The 19,290-nt window shown below is 36.0% G+C and overlaps 1 protein-coding gene across 1 annotated transcript in view; it reads left to right on the top strand.

Moving 5' to 3' along the window:
* Rep (Rab escort protein) overlaps nucleotides 1–19,290 on the top strand; it is a 117,065-nt gene that overhangs the window by 43,248 nt on the left and 54,527 nt on the right. The window contains exons 6-8 of the mRNA XM_090379954.1: nucleotides 194–310; nucleotides 5,125–5,245; nucleotides 13,837–13,952. Of these exons, the coding sequence (XP_090236080.1) occupies nucleotides 194–310; nucleotides 5,125–5,245; nucleotides 13,837–13,952 (354 nt within the window). The remainder of the gene's footprint in view (nucleotides 1–193; nucleotides 311–5,124; nucleotides 5,246–13,836; nucleotides 13,953–19,290) is intronic.

The following is a 19,290-nucleotide window of genomic DNA, read 5'->3' as shown; positions in this document are numbered from 1 at the left end:
GGCTACCAGAGGTCTTAATCTGATACTACATTACCTGTCTTTGGATAGTGTAATCTTGTGTGGGAATATGTGAAATATTAAATTATACTAGTACATCTCTGTACCCTTATGTTGCATTTATTCATGCTGCTTTTATGGACATAAAAATCGTTATTAACAATATACTATTTTTTCTTTTATGTGTATCACACAGCTACTTTTTGCCAGAGGACCCCTTGTTGAACTTCTTATATCTTCAAATATTTCACGTTATGCAGAATTCAAATGCTTTACTCGAGTTTTGACACTAATTGATGGACATCTTGAACAGGTAAGCAATTTTTAGTATTATAGCTGTCATGTATGATTGGATAATTTTTTTTATCAGTAATAGTAGAAATTTGATTGCATATTACCTGTGAAAATATTAAATTTGATGATTCTTTAACATATAAGAGCTGGTAAGAATCCCTTGCAATCATATATAAATAATAATTTTCTGTAATCTGTGCATTTTGTTAGTTCGAGTTTTTCAAATCTGTTTAAAAAATAAACTACAGTTATAATTTTACTACCCAGTTGATTTCAGTAAAAAAATAGCCATTTTGTTGATGACTTTAGAAAATGTTTATGTACCTCACAAAATCTCAATTATTACTCGGTAGAACCCCAAAGATTACCCACCCCTACCCTCAGCTTTTTTTATTCCACCTCCCCAACCCCCAGGAGTAGGAGGACAGAGCCAGGCAGATTTCTTCCACAACACATCATGTACCCTGAGAACCTAGAGATCAGTTCAACTTGCTGTTGTGAGGAAATAGATCGGCAGATAAACTCCCTCGCATCCCCCCCAACACACTTTGATAAAACCAAAACAAGAGATGGGAGATTAGGTTATCTGCTAAGTGTTGACTTGAATACAGTTTTTTATCTTTCAAAGCATTGTGTCATCAATAAAAAGATGAAATGCACTTGAAACAGCTATAGACATTGCAGGATATCTCATTATTTCTTGGAGTGGGAATTTTTGCAGATATTTTGTCCCATTTTGTTCTGCCTTTGGCTATTTCAGTTTCTGTGTTGATTTCTAAGGATTATATTGGTTCATGTTCAAAATGTTTTGCTCTTGTTTGATAACTTCAAAATTTTCAGTTGAATTATCATTTTCAAAAGACTTGCTACTATTTGGAAGTTAGCAGCTATCATCATCATCATCACTTTCAGACTCCATAAAAATATAATTATTTCCAGAAAAAACAGAATTAGTTTTACTGCATTACTCATGATTTCTGAATCATTTTCAGCTAATTTCTCCAGTTATGATAGCAGTCTATTTCTTGTAGTTGTAGTTGCCCATGATTTCACATAATTTGTTTCGTAAGTAACACAGAAAACAAAAGAAAATTAGTTATTTCAGCATAATTCTTATACATTGTAAAAATATATTTACCTGTCTGAACTGTTTCTTTTCACTTTCTGCAGAAGCATGGGAACTGTACATGTACATTTGCAAAAAAAGCAATAAAATGGAATAAAAAATTTCCAGGGACATTTCAGTCAAACATGTTACAGTAAAATTGACTGCAGCTGTACTTACAGGTATAACACCATGTCTATTCACTATTTTTAAACCAGTAAAAATATTAAAAAATATATAGGCAAAGGAGCACATTTCAGGAAAAGTCATAAAGCCATAGAAAATTGTAATATACAGGGTGTCTCAAAAATACACGACATAACTTCAGGAATGAGTTCCTCATATGTAGACAATAAAAATATTTTATATCAACATAGTTCCAGAAATGCTTGGTTTACGAGTTTTGAAGGTCTGTCTATGACACTTAACTGTTCACATCACCTTATAGTAATTGTTCAAAACGTCCACCTTCTGCCTGAATACAGGCCTCACATTGACGTCGGCACTTCCGTAGCCAGGTGGGCAGGAGCAGCGGTGCATAGCACACACTTCTTGATTAGACTGGGGTTCGAGCCCGTGCCCACCAAATACGGAGGATGCGGAAAGGTTAGTGAATGACCACTGCATATCCCCAGAGCAATATGGCCTTAGTTGCTAATGCTCCTAAAATCCAAATAACAAACAAACAAACACATCGACGTCTCATGGACTCGCAAAGACGATGCCAAATTCCTGGCATGTTTCGTATTTTCTCACAACCTGCCACAATTCGATTGCGGGGAGTTTCCACATCAGCTACCGGAGTTGAATACACCACTGACTTTAAATGGTCCCACAAGAAGAAATCTAGTGGGTTTAAGTCAGTGAGCGTGGAGGCCAGGCAGTTGGTCCACCTCTACCTATCCACCGACCAGGAGCACAAGGTGTAAAGGTTCCATGTTCACGAAGGCGGCGATGGATACCTTCAAATGTTTCTGTCTGGACATCTTCGTTCTGGGAACCTTTCGTGGTACAAACGACGAGCCTCCAGAGCATTGCCGTCCAGCAAACCGTACATAAAATGCATATCTGCTTGCTCCTGATTTGAGTACATGGTCGGAATGGAAAACCACCAGATTCTGTCAGTACCTTGTGATGAAGGACATCACCTGCGGGAGATAAGACATTCCGGTTAATAACACGGGAACCAAGCATTTCCGAAACTATATTGATGTAAAATATTTTTATTGTCTACATATGAGGAACTCATTCCTGAAGTTATGCCATGTATTTTTGAGACACCCTGTATATTAAAAAAAGTTATAATAACTTATAAATAAATAATTGTAAAATTGACTGCTGTGCTGGTTATTGCATTGCTTCGGTATTATTTTTTTCAAAGCACATGTTCACAGTATGTTGTGACATGGAATATTATGTTGAAAGGTGTAGAAAGGCTGCTTTCATAAAATTTGTTTGAATGGTAATTATGAAAGTGCAAGTCACTTTCACTACTGTTATTATGAAGTATGCATCACTACTTGTTTGTAAAATCACAGATCTGTGAAATAAGTTTATTTAAATTTTTATTAAAATTTAGGAGGAATTTAGCTAAAGTACATTACAAAGTTAAGTGAAATATTGCTTTGTGAGGTATGTGCAGTGTAGTGAAAACAGTTATTTTTATATACTAGCATTATTAGGTATTTACTTTTAACTTCTGTTAATCATAGAAAATGGTAAAAATTTAATTAATTTAAGAAAAAAATGCAAGGATTGCTATGCAGTTTGTACATTGTGTAATTTTATTCGATATTCACAGCATTAAAAAAAATAGGTAGTGTGGTTTTCCACTTTTTAGATAATTCCCATTTTGATATTGCTCTTGTCAGAACAAGAAGGTGATTAGGATCCGATTTCATTTGTGGATCATTATCAGACTGCATATAATTGGACTTAGTTAGACATGGGAAGGCATTATTTTGTTTTGGGTTTTGACTATCATTAAGAATTGGCTACCCACTTGGAGGTTTTTTATCTTTCCCTCTGATGCTAGATGAGTTTGCTTATATATGATGGGCACCTCCATAGCCAGATGGGCAGGAGCAGCAGTGCGTAGCACACGCTTCTTGATTAGACTGGGGTTCGAGCCTGTGCTCACCAAATACAGAGGATGTGGAAAGGTCAAGGAATGACCACCGCATATCCCCAGAGCAATATGGCCTTAGTTGCTAATGCTCCTAAAAACCAAATAACAAACAATTATATATCATGAATAGCATAACTTTTATTCAGGAAGTTTCAAAAAATTTTGAAATAACAGAAGAATATTATGAGGACTATTCTTTGAATTAAAATAAAAGGTCTGACCTATCTGAAGTGGTCCTACAAAAGTGCACTAGCAAAGATAGATTTAAAAAATCTGGCAAATTTTTTTGCAAAATTTAAACTTTTTAAATCTCAAATCTTGCAAAATAATTTTGTTCCTATTCCAAATTGTATGAAAATGTTTGAAAAACTGAATTCATTTAAGTAAGTACTGAAAGTTAATTTACCTGTTTTTCTGTCTTAGATTCCACGGAGCAAAGAAGCAATATCACTCTGTTTTCTCATCCCTTCTTATTATCAGTGGACCAAATTGAATCAGAAATGCAGCTAGAACTAATGTTTCCAGTTTGCTCCAATTGAAATTTAAAGCAAACAATTTACTGTTGTTTTATAAAGATCTTCTGTTTGACTGATACAGAATATTGGACATTGTCCTTTTTATACATGTGTGTTTAGCAGCATATATATATATCCATTGTGAGCATTCCTGTGCCTACTGTATCATAGTTACTTGTTTTTAGCTGATAAGAGTGGAACCCAGTGAGTTTGTGTGTTACTATACCTTATCTGCTATAGGGTCCAAACATTGTGCATTCTGATATACCCCTTTGCACACCATTATTGCACCGTACTGCAGTGGCCTGTTTGTTAGATTGCATGATTTTTTTCATCGTCTGTAGCCACAGGACTGTAATTGGCTGGATATTTTCTGTACACTCTAGACACTTCTATATGTGAACACCACAGCAGAGTCATGGTGTCTGTGATACGTGTTACGAACACCATAGCGGAGTCTGTTGTTGTTATTTGGTTTTTAGGAGCATTAGCAACTAAGGCCATATTGCTCCGGGGATATTCGGTGGTCATTCCCTGACCTTCCTGCATCCTCCGTATTTGGTGGTGACGGGCTCGAACCCTGGTCTAATCAAGAAGCGTGTGCTATGCACTGCTGCTCCTGCCCACCTGGCTACAGAGGCGCCCCCGCAGAGTCTGTGATACTTGCACTAGTATATCTGGTGTCAGTTATCATACTGCACTCAGTCACTTAGGTTGTGCTTTTGGTTCATTCTCTTGCTGAATTACATACATGTGCACTCACATATACAAGAATTATTTCTTGGTATTTAACTACATGTTTTATATAGCCTAGTACGGACATGTCTGTACTAGGCTATAGTCTGTACTAGGCTGCATTTCAACCCATCCATCATCTCTGATGGATGGGTTGATTCCATGGATGGGGTGTACTTAATGAATTGGCCAGTGTTGGGGGGGGGGGGGCTAGTGAAATTTAGTTTTCATAGTTTTCAACAAAAATTCGGATACAATTTTTTTTTTTTTTTTTTTTGTTTTGTTTTAAGACATTTTAAAGTGCATTTAAAATAATTATATTTTAAAAATATTTACCATAAATGTTTCAGGTCCCTTGTTCAAGGGCAGATGTTTTCAGCACTAAAAATGTAAATGTTGTGGAGAAGCGGATGCTTATGAAACTTCTGACTTTCTGTTTAGAATATCAAAAGAATCCTGAAGAATACAGAGGTATAATTATTTATAAATATGTCTGCTTTTACATTTATTTGAAGTTTATTTTATTGAAGAAAAATTATTTATTTTAAGTACATAGTCTTGAAAACAAGTAGAAACTGCAACCAGTAATGATGTTTTTGCATATCTCTTTTATATTTACTGTTTTTCAGATCTCATTCATCTAAATATGCTAAATGTGAAAAATTTGCATATTTTCCTGGTGTTTTTTTTTCCAGATTGTTGGTTGTTGCCAGTGGGTGCAGTTTTCTTTGGTTTCTGAATTTCAGTCTGTATTACCTATAGTATATTTGGAAATATCTAACCTAACATTAGTTAGTGTACTATGTTGCTCTTGGTACCTTTGTGTACCTGAAAATAGCACTGTTACTTGTATAACTTAACATCAGAATTTAATTTCTCATCAATATAAAGGAGAAAATGTTCATGCAAAATACTTAAGAAATTAATAAATATGTAAAAACCAAATTTAAATTATGTTTATTGCATACTAATGTTTGACTTGTGCAATAAAAGAAGTCTAATATAATGAAAGCTTAGAAAATTGAAAAAAAAAAAAAACTGTTATATCAGATTCTTGTTTATTATAGTATTAGTACTATTACCCATATAGTGCAAGGAAGCCTTGCTTGTCTATCTAAAAATAAATAAATTAATTAATAAAAATAAAATAAAAATGAACTGTTAATATGTTTCCTTCTTCATGTGTCTAGCTGACATTTGACTTTCCTCAAGCTATCAGCCTCAGTTTCACACAGGTAATTTATTCCAGTAATTAACAACTTGCTGTCTGAAAGAAAATTTCTATAATTCATTCTAAACCATAATTTGAATTTATGGTCTCCTCTAGTTCTGGAATCATTTATAATAGTAAAAATGTTTGCCTTCATTCATTTTACCATTTCCCCTCAGAGCCTTAGACCTTACTCAGGTCCCCTCTAAGGTGCTTGATTGCAAAGCAAAGCCCTGTAGTCCACATATTCAATCTCTTCTCATAAGGATGCCCTTTTGCAGATCACACCAAGCAAGTTACCTGTTTGTAGACCCTTTCAAGAAGATTAATGTGTGTGTACCATACTTGGACACAGTATTCCAATTGTGATCTTACAACTGTCTTATACAGTGAGATCACGACTTCCCTATTTGCAAACAAATGTTTGATAAATCATTGATAGGACACCATGACTTCTGCTTGCTGCCTGTCTACACTTCATTGAGAACTTCATGTCTGCCTGTATCATAACTCCTAAATCCCTTTCTTCCTCTACTATTTTTAATTCAGGTAATCAAGTGTATAAGTTATTTTACTATTACTATTCCTGAAGTGTATGGAGAATTTTGCTGCATTAAAACATAGTTGCCACCTTTCTGACCATCACCGAAGAGTATCTAAGTTATCCTTAAGAAGTACTGCTTGGCACCACTCATTAACTACTTTACCGATCTTGATATTATCTGCAAATTTTAACATCTTGCCCTGTATCCTTTGTTGATGTCATTTAAGCAAATCAAATGCATAGCGATCCCAGTACCAATTCTTGGGGAACACAACTTCTTACGTTAGCCCAAATCGAAGAGGAATCATGCATCAAAATCCTCTGGGGTCACCCTGCATTCCACATGAGGATTTTTCTTGTAATTCCAACATGCTCCAGCGTATGCAGCGTAACCTCTTATAAGGGACTGAGTCAAATGTTTTGCTAAAATCCAAGTAAACAGAATTGAAGTTATTTCCTACATAAAGCTCATGAATGACTCTGTCAAAATAACTAACCAGATTGATTAAATATGATATTTTCTTTATAGAACCATGCTATGTTCCATAAAAATTCCATTTCTATCTAAATGATCCTGTACTGCATTCTTATTAATTATTTCTTCCATGATTTTCCTTATCACCAAAGTTAGACTGACCGGTCAGTAGTTGCTTACTTTATTCTTATAACTGCCTGCCTTTATGTATTGGTGATATATTGGCACTTCTTTAATCCAAGGGTATTCTCCTCCTTACTCAAAAGATGCCCTGATAATTAACTTTACAGTTCGGTGCACTCTGACCACATCCCTCAAAATTACTGGGTATATGCCATAAACTCCAGGAAAATTACTTGTCTTTGAGTTTAAAAATTTTTCTAATAAACAACCTTTTGTAATTTTAGTATTGCTATTTTGCATTGCCCAGCCTCAATTGCACAGTTTCTCTTCACTATGAAGAGGTTTTTCTCTGTTAGAGTGATGCAAAATACCTGTTCAGTTCATCAGCAATATTAGCTTGGTTGTGTAAGATTTTCCTACATCCATGCAAGTGTCTAATTCGATCTGTTCTTTTCGCTGTATTCACATACATGAAAAACTCCTTGGCTTATTCTTTGCTTTCTTAGCCATTGATTTTTCATACCTGACCTTTGTCAACCTTACCTCTTCTGGTACTGTTACCGATAAATTTATAGCTCTTAGGCTTTGGTACTTTTCATTGCAACTTTCCCATGCTATCTTTTTCTGCTCAGTTAAACTGGCAAGTTCCATATTTATCTATCTTGTCATCCTCCTTGTGCTGTATTTTCTTAATGGTCCAACATGCATTCATGGCTTCTGGACTATTGCTTTAAAGATTAATAATTCTAATGAGAAATCCGATTCCTTGGCCAGTAGCAGTTGTGACCTCTCTCTTATATTGTCAGCCCTGATCACCTACAAACCATATGAGAACTATTTTTTTATGATAATGATCAGGTGTAGAATATTCTTGCCTTATTTTCCCTAACATGCTGATGGAAATAATAATCGTCTGATTTATTGAAACTTTGTTCCCTGTGGCCAGTTTCCCTTTCGCTTGCTTCAGCCAGTAAGTGACAAATTGAAATCACATCCATCTGCATGTGGAGGCTCTCACATATCCTTCACAATCTCCCCTCCCCACTCCTCATCCACCTACTCCTTTTATCTTGCCTATCCTTCCTAAATACATTATATATATTATAGTGAATTTCATCATCCTTTATTTTTGAGTGATACCACATTTGTGTTATTAGGTCAGCATTAGTTGTCTTGGCCAGAAATTCAAAGTTCAAACTCGCTCACTTTATTAATAATACTCCTGATATTACTGTAGGCAAAGTTAACACAGTATTCTTGTATAGTTAAAAAAAATCATGTTTATATTCTGACATGACCAATATTTTGATAATGAATGCAATTAACCATATTTAGCAGTCATATTTTTTTTTTTTTTTTTTTTTATGAGAACCCCAAACACGAGAGGTATTAGAACCTATAGTACTTGGTACCGTGCTTGGGTTGGAGGTTGAGAAGACGAAAGAAGATATTTGTTGACATTGGACCTGAACTTCTGTAGATTGTAATTTTCAGGAAATACGTATGAAGGAAGGTTGTTCCAGAAAACGGCAGTTGAATGAATAAATGAGGAAGATGAAAAGTTGGTTCTGTGGGTTTGAAGTTGGACAGTAAATGGATGTTGGCTGGTGGCGGCACGTGTTCGGACTGTTTTGAAAGAGAGAGCGGGAATTATAGAAGCCAATTCAGAAGAACAGTGCCCATGGAAGTATCTGTAGAAGAGGCATGCAGCAGAAACAGTGCGTCTATGAGAAAGCGAGTGGAGAGACTCTGTTAGAGATGAGTCATTAATTAATCTAACTGCCCTCTTCTGAATGGAATCAAGAAGCCTGAGAGAGGTTTTGGGGCACCACCCCAGATGTGGGAACAATATTCCATGGCAGGGCGGATTTGTGATTTATACAGAGTGAGCAGCTGTTTGGAAGAAAAGTAACGCCGAGAGCGAAAGAGAAAACCAAGTTTTTTAGATGCAGAGAAAGCAATATTTGTAATGTGCTTGTGCCAAGAGAGATTAGAAGTCAAGGTAATCCCCAAAAGAGATATATCATTTTGCCTAGAAATCGGAGTGTCACTAAAGATAAGCATAGGAGCAGAAGAATCCTTTTTGCGAGATATAAGACAAGACTGAGTTTTAGAAGGGTTGAAATCAACTAAGTTGTCTTTGCCGCACTGGAGAATTACCTGAAGATCGGCATTTAAGGAATTGGCAGCAGATTTCGAGAACTTGAAGCTGATTGAGCAGGACAAGGTTTCTCAAATGGAAAGTTGAATGCAATGTGCTATCATCGGCAAAACTATGGATAGGATTTCCAGTCAATGGAAGAAGGTCATTGATATACAAGAGGAAAAGAGTGGGGAAAGAACTGAACCTTGGGGGACACCGGCATTAGTGGAGAAGTTAGAAGACAGAGAGCCATCTACCATTACCCTCAGTGAGCGATCAGAGAGAAAACTGGATAACCAATTACTAAAAACAGTTGGCAAACCATAAGATGGAAGCTTGTTTAGAAGACCTTTATGCCAAACACGATCAAAAGCCTTTAAGATGTCAAGAGCAACTACTTGTGTTTCACCGAACCTTTCCATTGAATTAGTCCATAAATGGGTAACATAAGCCAGAATATCACCAGTGGATCTACACTGACGGAATCCATACTGGCGATCGTTGATCAGATGGAAGGTTTCTAGGTAGTTTAAAAGTTGGCGGTTAATTGATTTCTCCATTACTTTAGAAAGAGTAGAAGTAATTGCAATGGGACGATAATTGGATGGGAGGGATTTGTCACCCTTTTTAGGAACTGGCTGGATATGAGCAAATTTCCAAGCAGAAGGAAAAACACCTTTGGAATAAGAAAGTGAAAAAAGGCGGCAAAGAATAGGAGTAAGTTCAGGAGCACAGGTTTTGAGAACAAGTGGAGAAATACCATCAGGACCTGGAGCTTTCTCAGCATCAAGATTCATCAAAATCCTTCTGATATCCTTTTGACGGATGACCACAGGAGGCATTGAATGGAGTGTGTTAGGAATGGTGGGAGGTGTTTTACCAAGATCATTAATACATGAGCTGGAAGAAAAATGGGATGCTAGCAGGTCAGCTTTATCCTTGGCTGAAGTGACAACAGAACCATCTGGTTTGGACAGAGGTGGGAGCAGAGATGGGCAAAAGTTGCGGCCAATAGCTTTGGCAAGAGACCAGAATGCTCGGCTACCATTAGGGCAAAAAGCAAGTTTTCTACTCTTAGCCTGTTCAAACTCTAGTTTGGACTGATTAATAACTGCTTTACAATTGTTGCGAGCTTTGGTGTAGGCAGAAAATGAAACTGAAGAATTAGAAACAAGCCAATTACGATATGCAACATTCTTCTGTTGGACAGCCTTAGCACATTTATTGGAAAACCAAGGTTTAGATAAAGGACGAGGTTTTAAAGTGGAGTGTGGGATAAAGGATTCCATTCCTGCAAGAATAATTTCACTGACACGATCTGAGCAAACGTTGACATCAGAAGTTTTGAAACAGTAATCAGACCAAGGAAAAGAAGAAAAGAAGTCTCGCAGGTCATCCCATTTTGCATTCTTGTAATGCCAAACAATACGAGGTTGGGAATAGCCATGAGATAAAGGTTCCATTGGAGAAGAGACAATCACCAAGTTGTGATCTGAAGTGCCTAAAGGACCTCTCACTTCGACCTTGTACTTAGAAAGGTCTATATAAGTGTTTATCTATATAAGTTCCTCTTTATCTATATAAGTGTTGAAACCGTGATCCATGTACACCTGTCAGGGGTGGTAGCCCTGACAGGCAATATTAGCGTATGCTCATTAGGACCTGAGCCACAGTCATATGGACCTGAGCCACAGTCCACTCAAGTATGCGCTTCTGCACATTTGTACAGACTACTCAGCTACATCAGGCCTACTATGGGCCCCTCCCCCACATTTAAGCTTGTTTCCCCTAGTGTTAGCTTCTCACTCATTTGAAGCATTGCTATCCTTGACACATCTCTCCAACATATCTCTCTCCCTCTCCACAGCTAGTAACATCTCTGAACCCTTTTTAGTGATATTGGTTAAGGCCCTTGCTCCACCTTTGTTCAAATGTATTCCATCTCTTCAAAATAGATTCTGTGTACTAAGATGAGTCATATTGATAAATTTCTCCCCAAAAGCCTTGCAGAGTTGGCAGAATTGCAAACACATAAATTCTGACTTAATTCTGAATCAGGGGTGCATCGCCTTGCAAGTCACTAGATATTTGAGTCTCTGACAAGTCCCCAGTTTTATTTGTTTCTAGATCATGCACCCATTTCTTCAGCGACTCCATTTCATCTAGTAATATACCAAGTTTTAATTTGAGATTGTTATACTCCTTACATCAGGAACAGAGAAAAGAATTGTCAGTTGAGCAAGGATTATCTACTAGATTGACCTTGGAATATGGTGCCACAGGCTATACAAGCAATGAACTTATGACTCATACATGAAGCACCCATGGCCTTTTCTGTCTGAGTAAAGATATCCTCAAATGAAATATTCAATGTGGATCTTGTAGCAATTATTATTAAGATAAGAATTACACTTAAAAACGTTACAGCAGTGAAGCAGTTACCAAAATTTTATCTGCTACTAGACTTAAGAATTTATCTTACAAGACACCTAGAAGAATGCAACTTAGTATAATTAGCATTACAAAAGATGAGAATTAAATTTGCAAATATTACAGAAAATAACCACACAGAATTACCAAAATTAAATTTTACATATCAGAAATTATATATAAAAGATAAAAATTAATCTACTAACACTCAACCCAAACCTACAGTCCTTCAGAACACACACTAGACAACAGAGCTCTCCCAAACACATTCCCTCTCTGTGACTACCAACCAAATTACAGGTTCAAAAGTTCATAAATGCTGAAGAAAACAAGAAACCAAAAAAATTTTGATTTGTATTCACTTGTGATCTCTGTTCATTATGATAATATACACTGTGCTGCCACTTTATTAGGTACACCCCTGCTGTGCACACAAATGGTTTTTCCCACAACATTGAAAGTCACATCACCACATGATATAAATTGTGGATATAAATGCAGCAAAACAACCTTTCTAGTATCAGTTAAGCATACAAACTAGCATAGCAAGAATGAGGAAAAGGAATGATCTAACGGACTTCGAATGTGGCATGGTAGTAGGTGCAAGATGTGCTGGACAAAGCACATATTTGAAACGTCAGTTCTCCTGAACTTTTCACGCACCACAGTTTCAAGGGTGTATCGAGAATGGTGCAACAAACAGAAAACATCCTATCAATGGCACTCCTGTGAAAGAAAATCGCTTGTTGACGAGATAAGCGATTTTCTAGCGATGGCTAGAATTGTGCAAGCAAACAGATGGTCCACAATGTCGCATATCACGTCAGAATACAACTTTGGTGTGCAGAACAAAATATCGCAACGGACCACTAGTTGCACTTTGTCTTGAATGGGCTACAACAGCCGACAGCTACATTGGGTACCTTTGTTATCAGTGAAGAACAAGAGAGCACGCTGCCTGTGGGCGCAGCAAAGCCAGCACTGGACTATCGAGGATTGGAAAACAGTTGCTTGGTCTGACGAATCGAAGTTCCTTGTGCATAATGTTGAGGGAAGGTTCAGAATTTGGCGAAAACAACATGAATCCATGGACCCATCATGTCTGACAACTACTGTGCAAGGTGGTGGGAGCAGTGTTATGGTGTGGGGAATGTTTTCTTGGCACACATTGGGTGCATTGATACCCATAGATTCACGTCTGAATGCCACATCGTACCTAAACATTGTTGCTAACCAACTGCATCCGTTCATGTTGACAGTTTATCCTCAGTCAGATAGTTACTTCCAGCAGGATAATGCACCGGTGCACAAAGCCCGAATCACTATGGAATGGTTCCAGGAACATGACAATGACTTTTCTTTGCTGCAGTGGCCCGCACAATGCCTGGATCTCAATCCAATTGAACATCTTTGGGATGAGCTGGAAAGGGCTGTTCGCTGCAAGCCTACACCTCTGTCGAATCTCAAGGAACTGCATGACACACTCATGTCTGCATGGTACTCCATTCCTACAACATTTTCAGCATCTTGTTCAATCCATGCCTAGACGAATTCAGGCTGTTTTAAAGGCTAAAGGAGGCTCAATACGCTACTAGGTAGGTGTACCTAATAAAGTGGCAGCACAGTGTATTGCAGTCATGTAATAGGATAATGAAATACATTTAATGTGCTATATCTTGAATATGAATGTTAAACAATGCAGGTTCGCACCTTTCAATTTCTTTTCCATCCATTAACTTAAAATGTATTTTGTGTGTTTTCTGTTTTCCCATGGAAAGTATCTTTGGCAGAATTTCAAATTCACAATTAAAACATCCATTCGAATCGCATAAACTTGATTCCATAACTGTGAAGAATGAAAACGTGTTAGCACATACCAAGTTGTATATAGACAGTCATAATTGAACAAGGTACATGAATTTTCAGAAACATGTATGAGAAAAATTACATTATTGCTATGGCTTGAAGTACTTGTTATACTTAAAAATTTCATATTTATGTATATTTCAGTCATTGTGACCCTTGAATTTTCCTGTATTTAGTAGTATTAAACTGATGGTCTTGTAACTCATGATAATGGACTTTCAGTGTATATTTATATAATAAAAATTACTGATTTTGAGAATTTAATCATCAGGTTTTGAAGGACGTCCTTTCCTGGAATTTTTGAAGTCCAAGAAATTGACACCTAGTGTTGAACATTATGTTCTGTATGCAATAGCGATGGTAGATGAATGTACACCTACCCTTCAGGTAAAATATGATTTTAAAATATATAGCTATATTTAATATAATTAACATTCTATTCCTAATTTAGGTTTTGTTAGGCAGTCTTCTCTAACAGGAAAATAGCTCTTTTTGTATGGTGGTTTTTAAAGAGGTATTTATTCTAATGATGTTACCATACTAGGATATGTTATAAATCATAAGAAATGTACATCAGCAAACATTTTTAGCTCTTCTACTACTAATTTTTATTAAGCTCAAAATTGTCATCTTCTGACAGTGAAGAATATTTACAAAAAGAGGCAGTCATAAAGTTTTATCAAACCTATAGTTTCTGTAGTCCTAGACTCGTGAAATCCAGACAACACTTCTCTGTGCAGTCATCACCCACAGTTATGCATTTCTGTGTTACAATTTGAAAATCTCCTTGTAGAAGTCTATATTTTTCTTGTCAAACCACCCGGTCACTGCCTGTTTCAGATGTTCATCATGCACAAAACGCATTCCACGAAGATTCTGTTTCAGTGTTCCAAACAAGTAAGTCAAATGGGTCCGTGTCAGAGGAATAAAGTGGATGTGGCAAAGACCCTAACTCCAATTTGGCCACTGTTGTTCCTGTCAGTTTGTATTAAAAATTTCATATTTAATTGTCATCCAGAAACCACTCCTCGGGATGGCATTCCTTGTCACTGCTGCTCGATGTTTTCTCGTAATTTAGTTAATAGAACCACACAGTACCTCTCCATCATAATGTTACCCTTTTTCAAGGAAATCAGTGAGCACTGCTCCTGAAAATTCCCGGAAGACTGTCAATAGAATCTTCCCACCTGAGGTTTTTACTTCGAATTTTTTGGAGTTGGTGAGCCAGTGTGTTTCCACTGCATGGTTGCATTTAGATTTTGGATCAAAGTAGTGAACCCAACATTCATTAGCAGTAAAATTTGGGCAAATCTCATCTTCATTTGGAGTGGCATGCTCGAAAAGAGACCTGATGATGTTCAGTCCTGTCTCTTTGTGACTGTCCCTCAACATCCTTGGAAACCACCAGCAAGACACTTTGTCATGCTTAGCAACTCACATAGGATGGTATATACCAAGGGTGGCCAACAAGTCAGTTGCGATCTACCAGTCGATCACGGCTTTAATTTTGGTCGATCATGATGAATTTTAAATATACAGTCATCCCTCGATTTGCACGATCAGGTATACTACCAAAATTTTATATTGCGCAGAGGGTTTTGCTACCTGCACGTTATTTTTTTTTTTTAATGAAACTTCAAAAATAGGAATGAAGAGCAGATTTTGAAAATTTATTTTATTTATTTTTTGTAGATATTATTGCAAATGCAATAATATTTACAGCTGGAGAAAAAGAGTAAAATGTATCATTTTCATCAAGAGTGGGAACTAGAATGCTTTTTTTGTAATGGTGAAAGAAAAATGTTGCTGTTTGATTTGCAATGCTTCCGTGGCTATACCCAAAAAAGGAAATTTAGAAAGGCACTTCGACGCACTCCATGGTAAATACCATTCGGATTTTCCACCAAATAGTGACCTTAGAAAAAATAAATTAGAAGAATTTAAATGTAGATTATTCGTGCAACAAAATTTCTTCATGACACCTAATTTACAATCTAAAGCAGTAACTGTAGCATCATTTAAAGTGAGTCATCTGCTTGCAAAAAAATGCAAATCATTTTCTGATGGTCAATACATCAAAGACGCATTTTTAGAAATAACAGATTCTCTTTTTGAAAATTTTAAGAACAAAAATGAAATTAAAAGTGCCCTTCAAGATCTGCAGTTATCTTGAAATACTGTGATGCGACGCATCAAAAAAATGAGTAAAAATGTGAACAATTGCGTGCTCATATTGATAATCGTGTGTCCCTTTCTTTACAACTGGATGAATCTACAGATGTCAGTGATACAGCTCAATTGCTCGTTTTTGTTGTATGTTTTTCGATGATTCTGCCACTAGAGAAGAACTGCTGGGTATAGTTTCATTAAAAGAAAGAAAGAACTAGAGGTCTTGATACCTTTAATTCATTCAAACATTTTATTGAAAATATTAAATTAAATTACCACTATTTAAGCTTGTATCAGTAACAACAGATGGAGCTAAAGCAATGACGGGGCATCTTAATGGATTCATCGCATTGTGCCAAAAGGATGATGAATTCCCAGATTTTTTGAGTTACCACTGTATCATCTACCAACAAGTGTTAGTTCAGCAAAAGATTAAATACTAAAAGTGTTATGGACATCGCTTTTGAAATCATGAATCAGAGGACAGTGTCTTCAAAGGAGACTTTTCAAAATGCAACTCGATGAAAAAGAATGAGATCTGATATTACACACAGATGTGAGGTGGCTGAGTCGGAGTAAGTTTCTACATAGATTTCGAAATTTGCTGAATGAAATTAAAAAATTTGTCGATCAAAGGGGAGATGATTATCAGCAGCTACAAGATACGGAGTGGTTGTGTGATCTGGATTTTTTGGCAGATTTTACCAGTAAATTAAGTGATCTGAATTTGGAATTACAAGGAAAAAATAAAAATGTAGGTGACATGATTAGTAGTGTTTCTGCATATAAATATCAATTTTTGGCAATGGCTAAGGATCTCAAAGAAAAAAAATTCAATCATTTGCAAAAATATCCTGTTTTTGAATTTAATAGTGAGAAATATGTTTCTGAAATTGAGAATGTTGTTGATGATTTTGAAACCAGAATCAGTGATTTTAAAACAATTGAAGACATTGTTCAATATATTTCTTATCCATTTAATGTCCACTTAGATATGAAACAAATTGCAGAAAATATTTCTTGAAAATGAAATTACTACATTGTGAAACGATATCTTCCTAAAAGCCAGATCATCAGAAGAAGACTTTTGGAAATATGTTTTCCGAGAAAAGTACCCAAATGTAAAAAATGCAGTGAACTTTTAAATTCCTATTTTGGTTCCACATATCTGTGTGAATTGGCCTTTTCATATTTGAAACAAACAAACAAACAAAGATTAAGAATTGCTGTGCTCTTACGGACTTGCATACAGAAGATTCTTTACTGTTGGCCTTATCACAGTATATTCCCGATTTTGAAAGCTTGGCAGATGACATGAAGAGACAAACTTCGCATAAATTAAAATTTTAAAATAAGAATTCTGAATTGTATTGAATTTTATAATTTATAAACAACATTTTTCTATATGTGTTGATTAACTTTTTTAACCTTGTGCAATGAAATTTTTGAGATGGTAGATTGCGGCACATTTTGAAGGAAAAAATTAGATCACATCACAAATTAAGTTGGCCACCCCTGGTATATACTGGCCTTGGGTAATTTTTATTGGCTATTTGTTCATGTTCATTTTATGGTGTTCTGTGAATAATTTATGCACCTTGTTGACCATTTCCTCATTTTGGGCTGTTTTTGGCTGCCAAGTCCTTGGGTCATTTGCGATACTCTCTCAGCCATGCTTAAATTCAATAAACCACTTCTGTATTGTATGCTCTGATCCAGTGGATTCACTGTATACATTGTTCAAACGTTGAATGATATGAAGTAATTTCACATTATTTTTTGTTAGGAATTTTATAAGTTGCTGCTACAGTTTTTCTATTTTTGACTTGATTGTTAGATTGTTAGAATCACACCTGCCAAAAAGAAACAGAATAAGTTACATGACTGAAATTTTGTACTGATGCTACTAAGACTATCTCCTAACACTATTCCTTTTTTTACCTTTGTATCTAAATCTAAAGCATGTGTTTGACAAAACCTTTTGAATGCCCCTCAATATGATGACAAAAAATATGTTGGTTGATGTCTTCATTTCTTTTTAATATCATGGTTATTTTTGGAACACGAGGCAACCTTTAACCTTCTCTTGCTGTCAGTAAGTGTTCACGCCTAATTTTCTCTTGGACACTGTGATGTCTTGAAGAGAGATAACAGGTATGTTGGTTGTTCAAATTGTATATCTTCTTAAAGAGAGGGATAGAGACTAGAATTATTTTGTTGCATTGATATTAATCCATATAGAATTGTCAAGGATACCATGCTTTTCATTGGAAATTGTCTGCTGTGATAAAGAAAGATACAACATTTGAATTTACAACACTCTCTATCTCTCTAACCTCAAACATGAAAGGTTATTGGAACTTATTGTACTATAAGTAGAATTTCTGGGTTGTCACTATTGCAATGAATGACAGAGTACCTGCCCACCCACCGATGAGAAGCCAATAAGCTTTGAAACGGTGTCGTCTGGGTGGTGGTATCCACCAAGAATAAGTAACATTAGTCTTCTCCATAGGTGAAGCATTACTTATTTGATGTAGCGCAATACCGCGAAAACTTGTTATGAAGGTATTCACAATATGAGATATAATCAAACGATGCATTAAAACTACCTTGGTAGTAGAAATGATGTGTGTGTATTACCCATGCATAAATAAATTCCTTCAGAATTTTTGTAGATTGTAATTTTCAGTAAATAAATTAGAGGGAGGGGTTTGAACATAAGTTGAAGGGATAAATGAAGAAACGTTAGTTTGGTGAGTTTGAAATGAAACAGTGAATGGATGTCAGCTAGCTGATGCATGTGTTCAGGCTGATTTTGAAGAAAGAAATTACAGGTACTAATTCAGAAGAACAGTGTGTATCAGAAAAAATCTGTAGAAAAGGTATGCAGTAGAGCAGAAACAGTCTCTTTGATAAAGAATAAATTGGAGTGGATTGAGAGAGAGAGAGAGAGAGAGAGAGAGAGAGAGAGAGAGAGAGAGAGCTGTCTAAACAATTGCAAAAAACATAGGCAGACTCTAAGATGTAAGCTTATTTAGAAGACCTTTATGCCAATTATAATTGAAAGCTTTAAAGAGCAGTGGCTGCTTGTTTATTTTAATGTTTCTATGGAATTTAGGCAAAGATGAATAATCACTCGAGATTTGCTCTTAAAACTTTATGGGGGAGGGGTGGTGTTGTTTAATCTGTTATTAGAATAAGTCAAGATGCTACCAATGAATTTACACTGATGGAATCTATACTAGAAAATCTTTAATCAGATGGAAAATATAAAGGTATTGCAAGAATTATCAGTTTATGGAGTTCTCTATTACTTTGAAAATAGTTGAGATTAGTGAAATAAGATGATAATTGGAAAAGGGGGAGGGGAAGTTTTCGGAATTGGTTGGATGTGGGCAAATTTTCACAGAGGACAAAAAATTAGTGGAATAAGAGTGTAAAAAGGCAACATAAAAATAGGAGTTAACCCCATAGCAGAAGTTTTAAGAACACAGAAATACCATCAGAAACTAGAGATTTCTTGGAGTCAGTATCGTTTGCTTCTATTATTTCA

This window comes from Mastigoproctus giganteus, chromosome 8, assembly GCF_048544385.1.
Source record: "Mastigoproctus giganteus isolate SK-2022 chromosome 8, ASM4854438v1, whole genome shotgun sequence".
Taxonomy (NCBI): Eukaryota; Metazoa; Arthropoda; class Arachnida; order Uropygi; family Thelyphonidae; genus Mastigoproctus; species Mastigoproctus giganteus.
The sequence above is the reverse complement of the archived record's forward strand: the minus strand, read 5'-3'. Positions and strand labels throughout refer to the sequence as shown.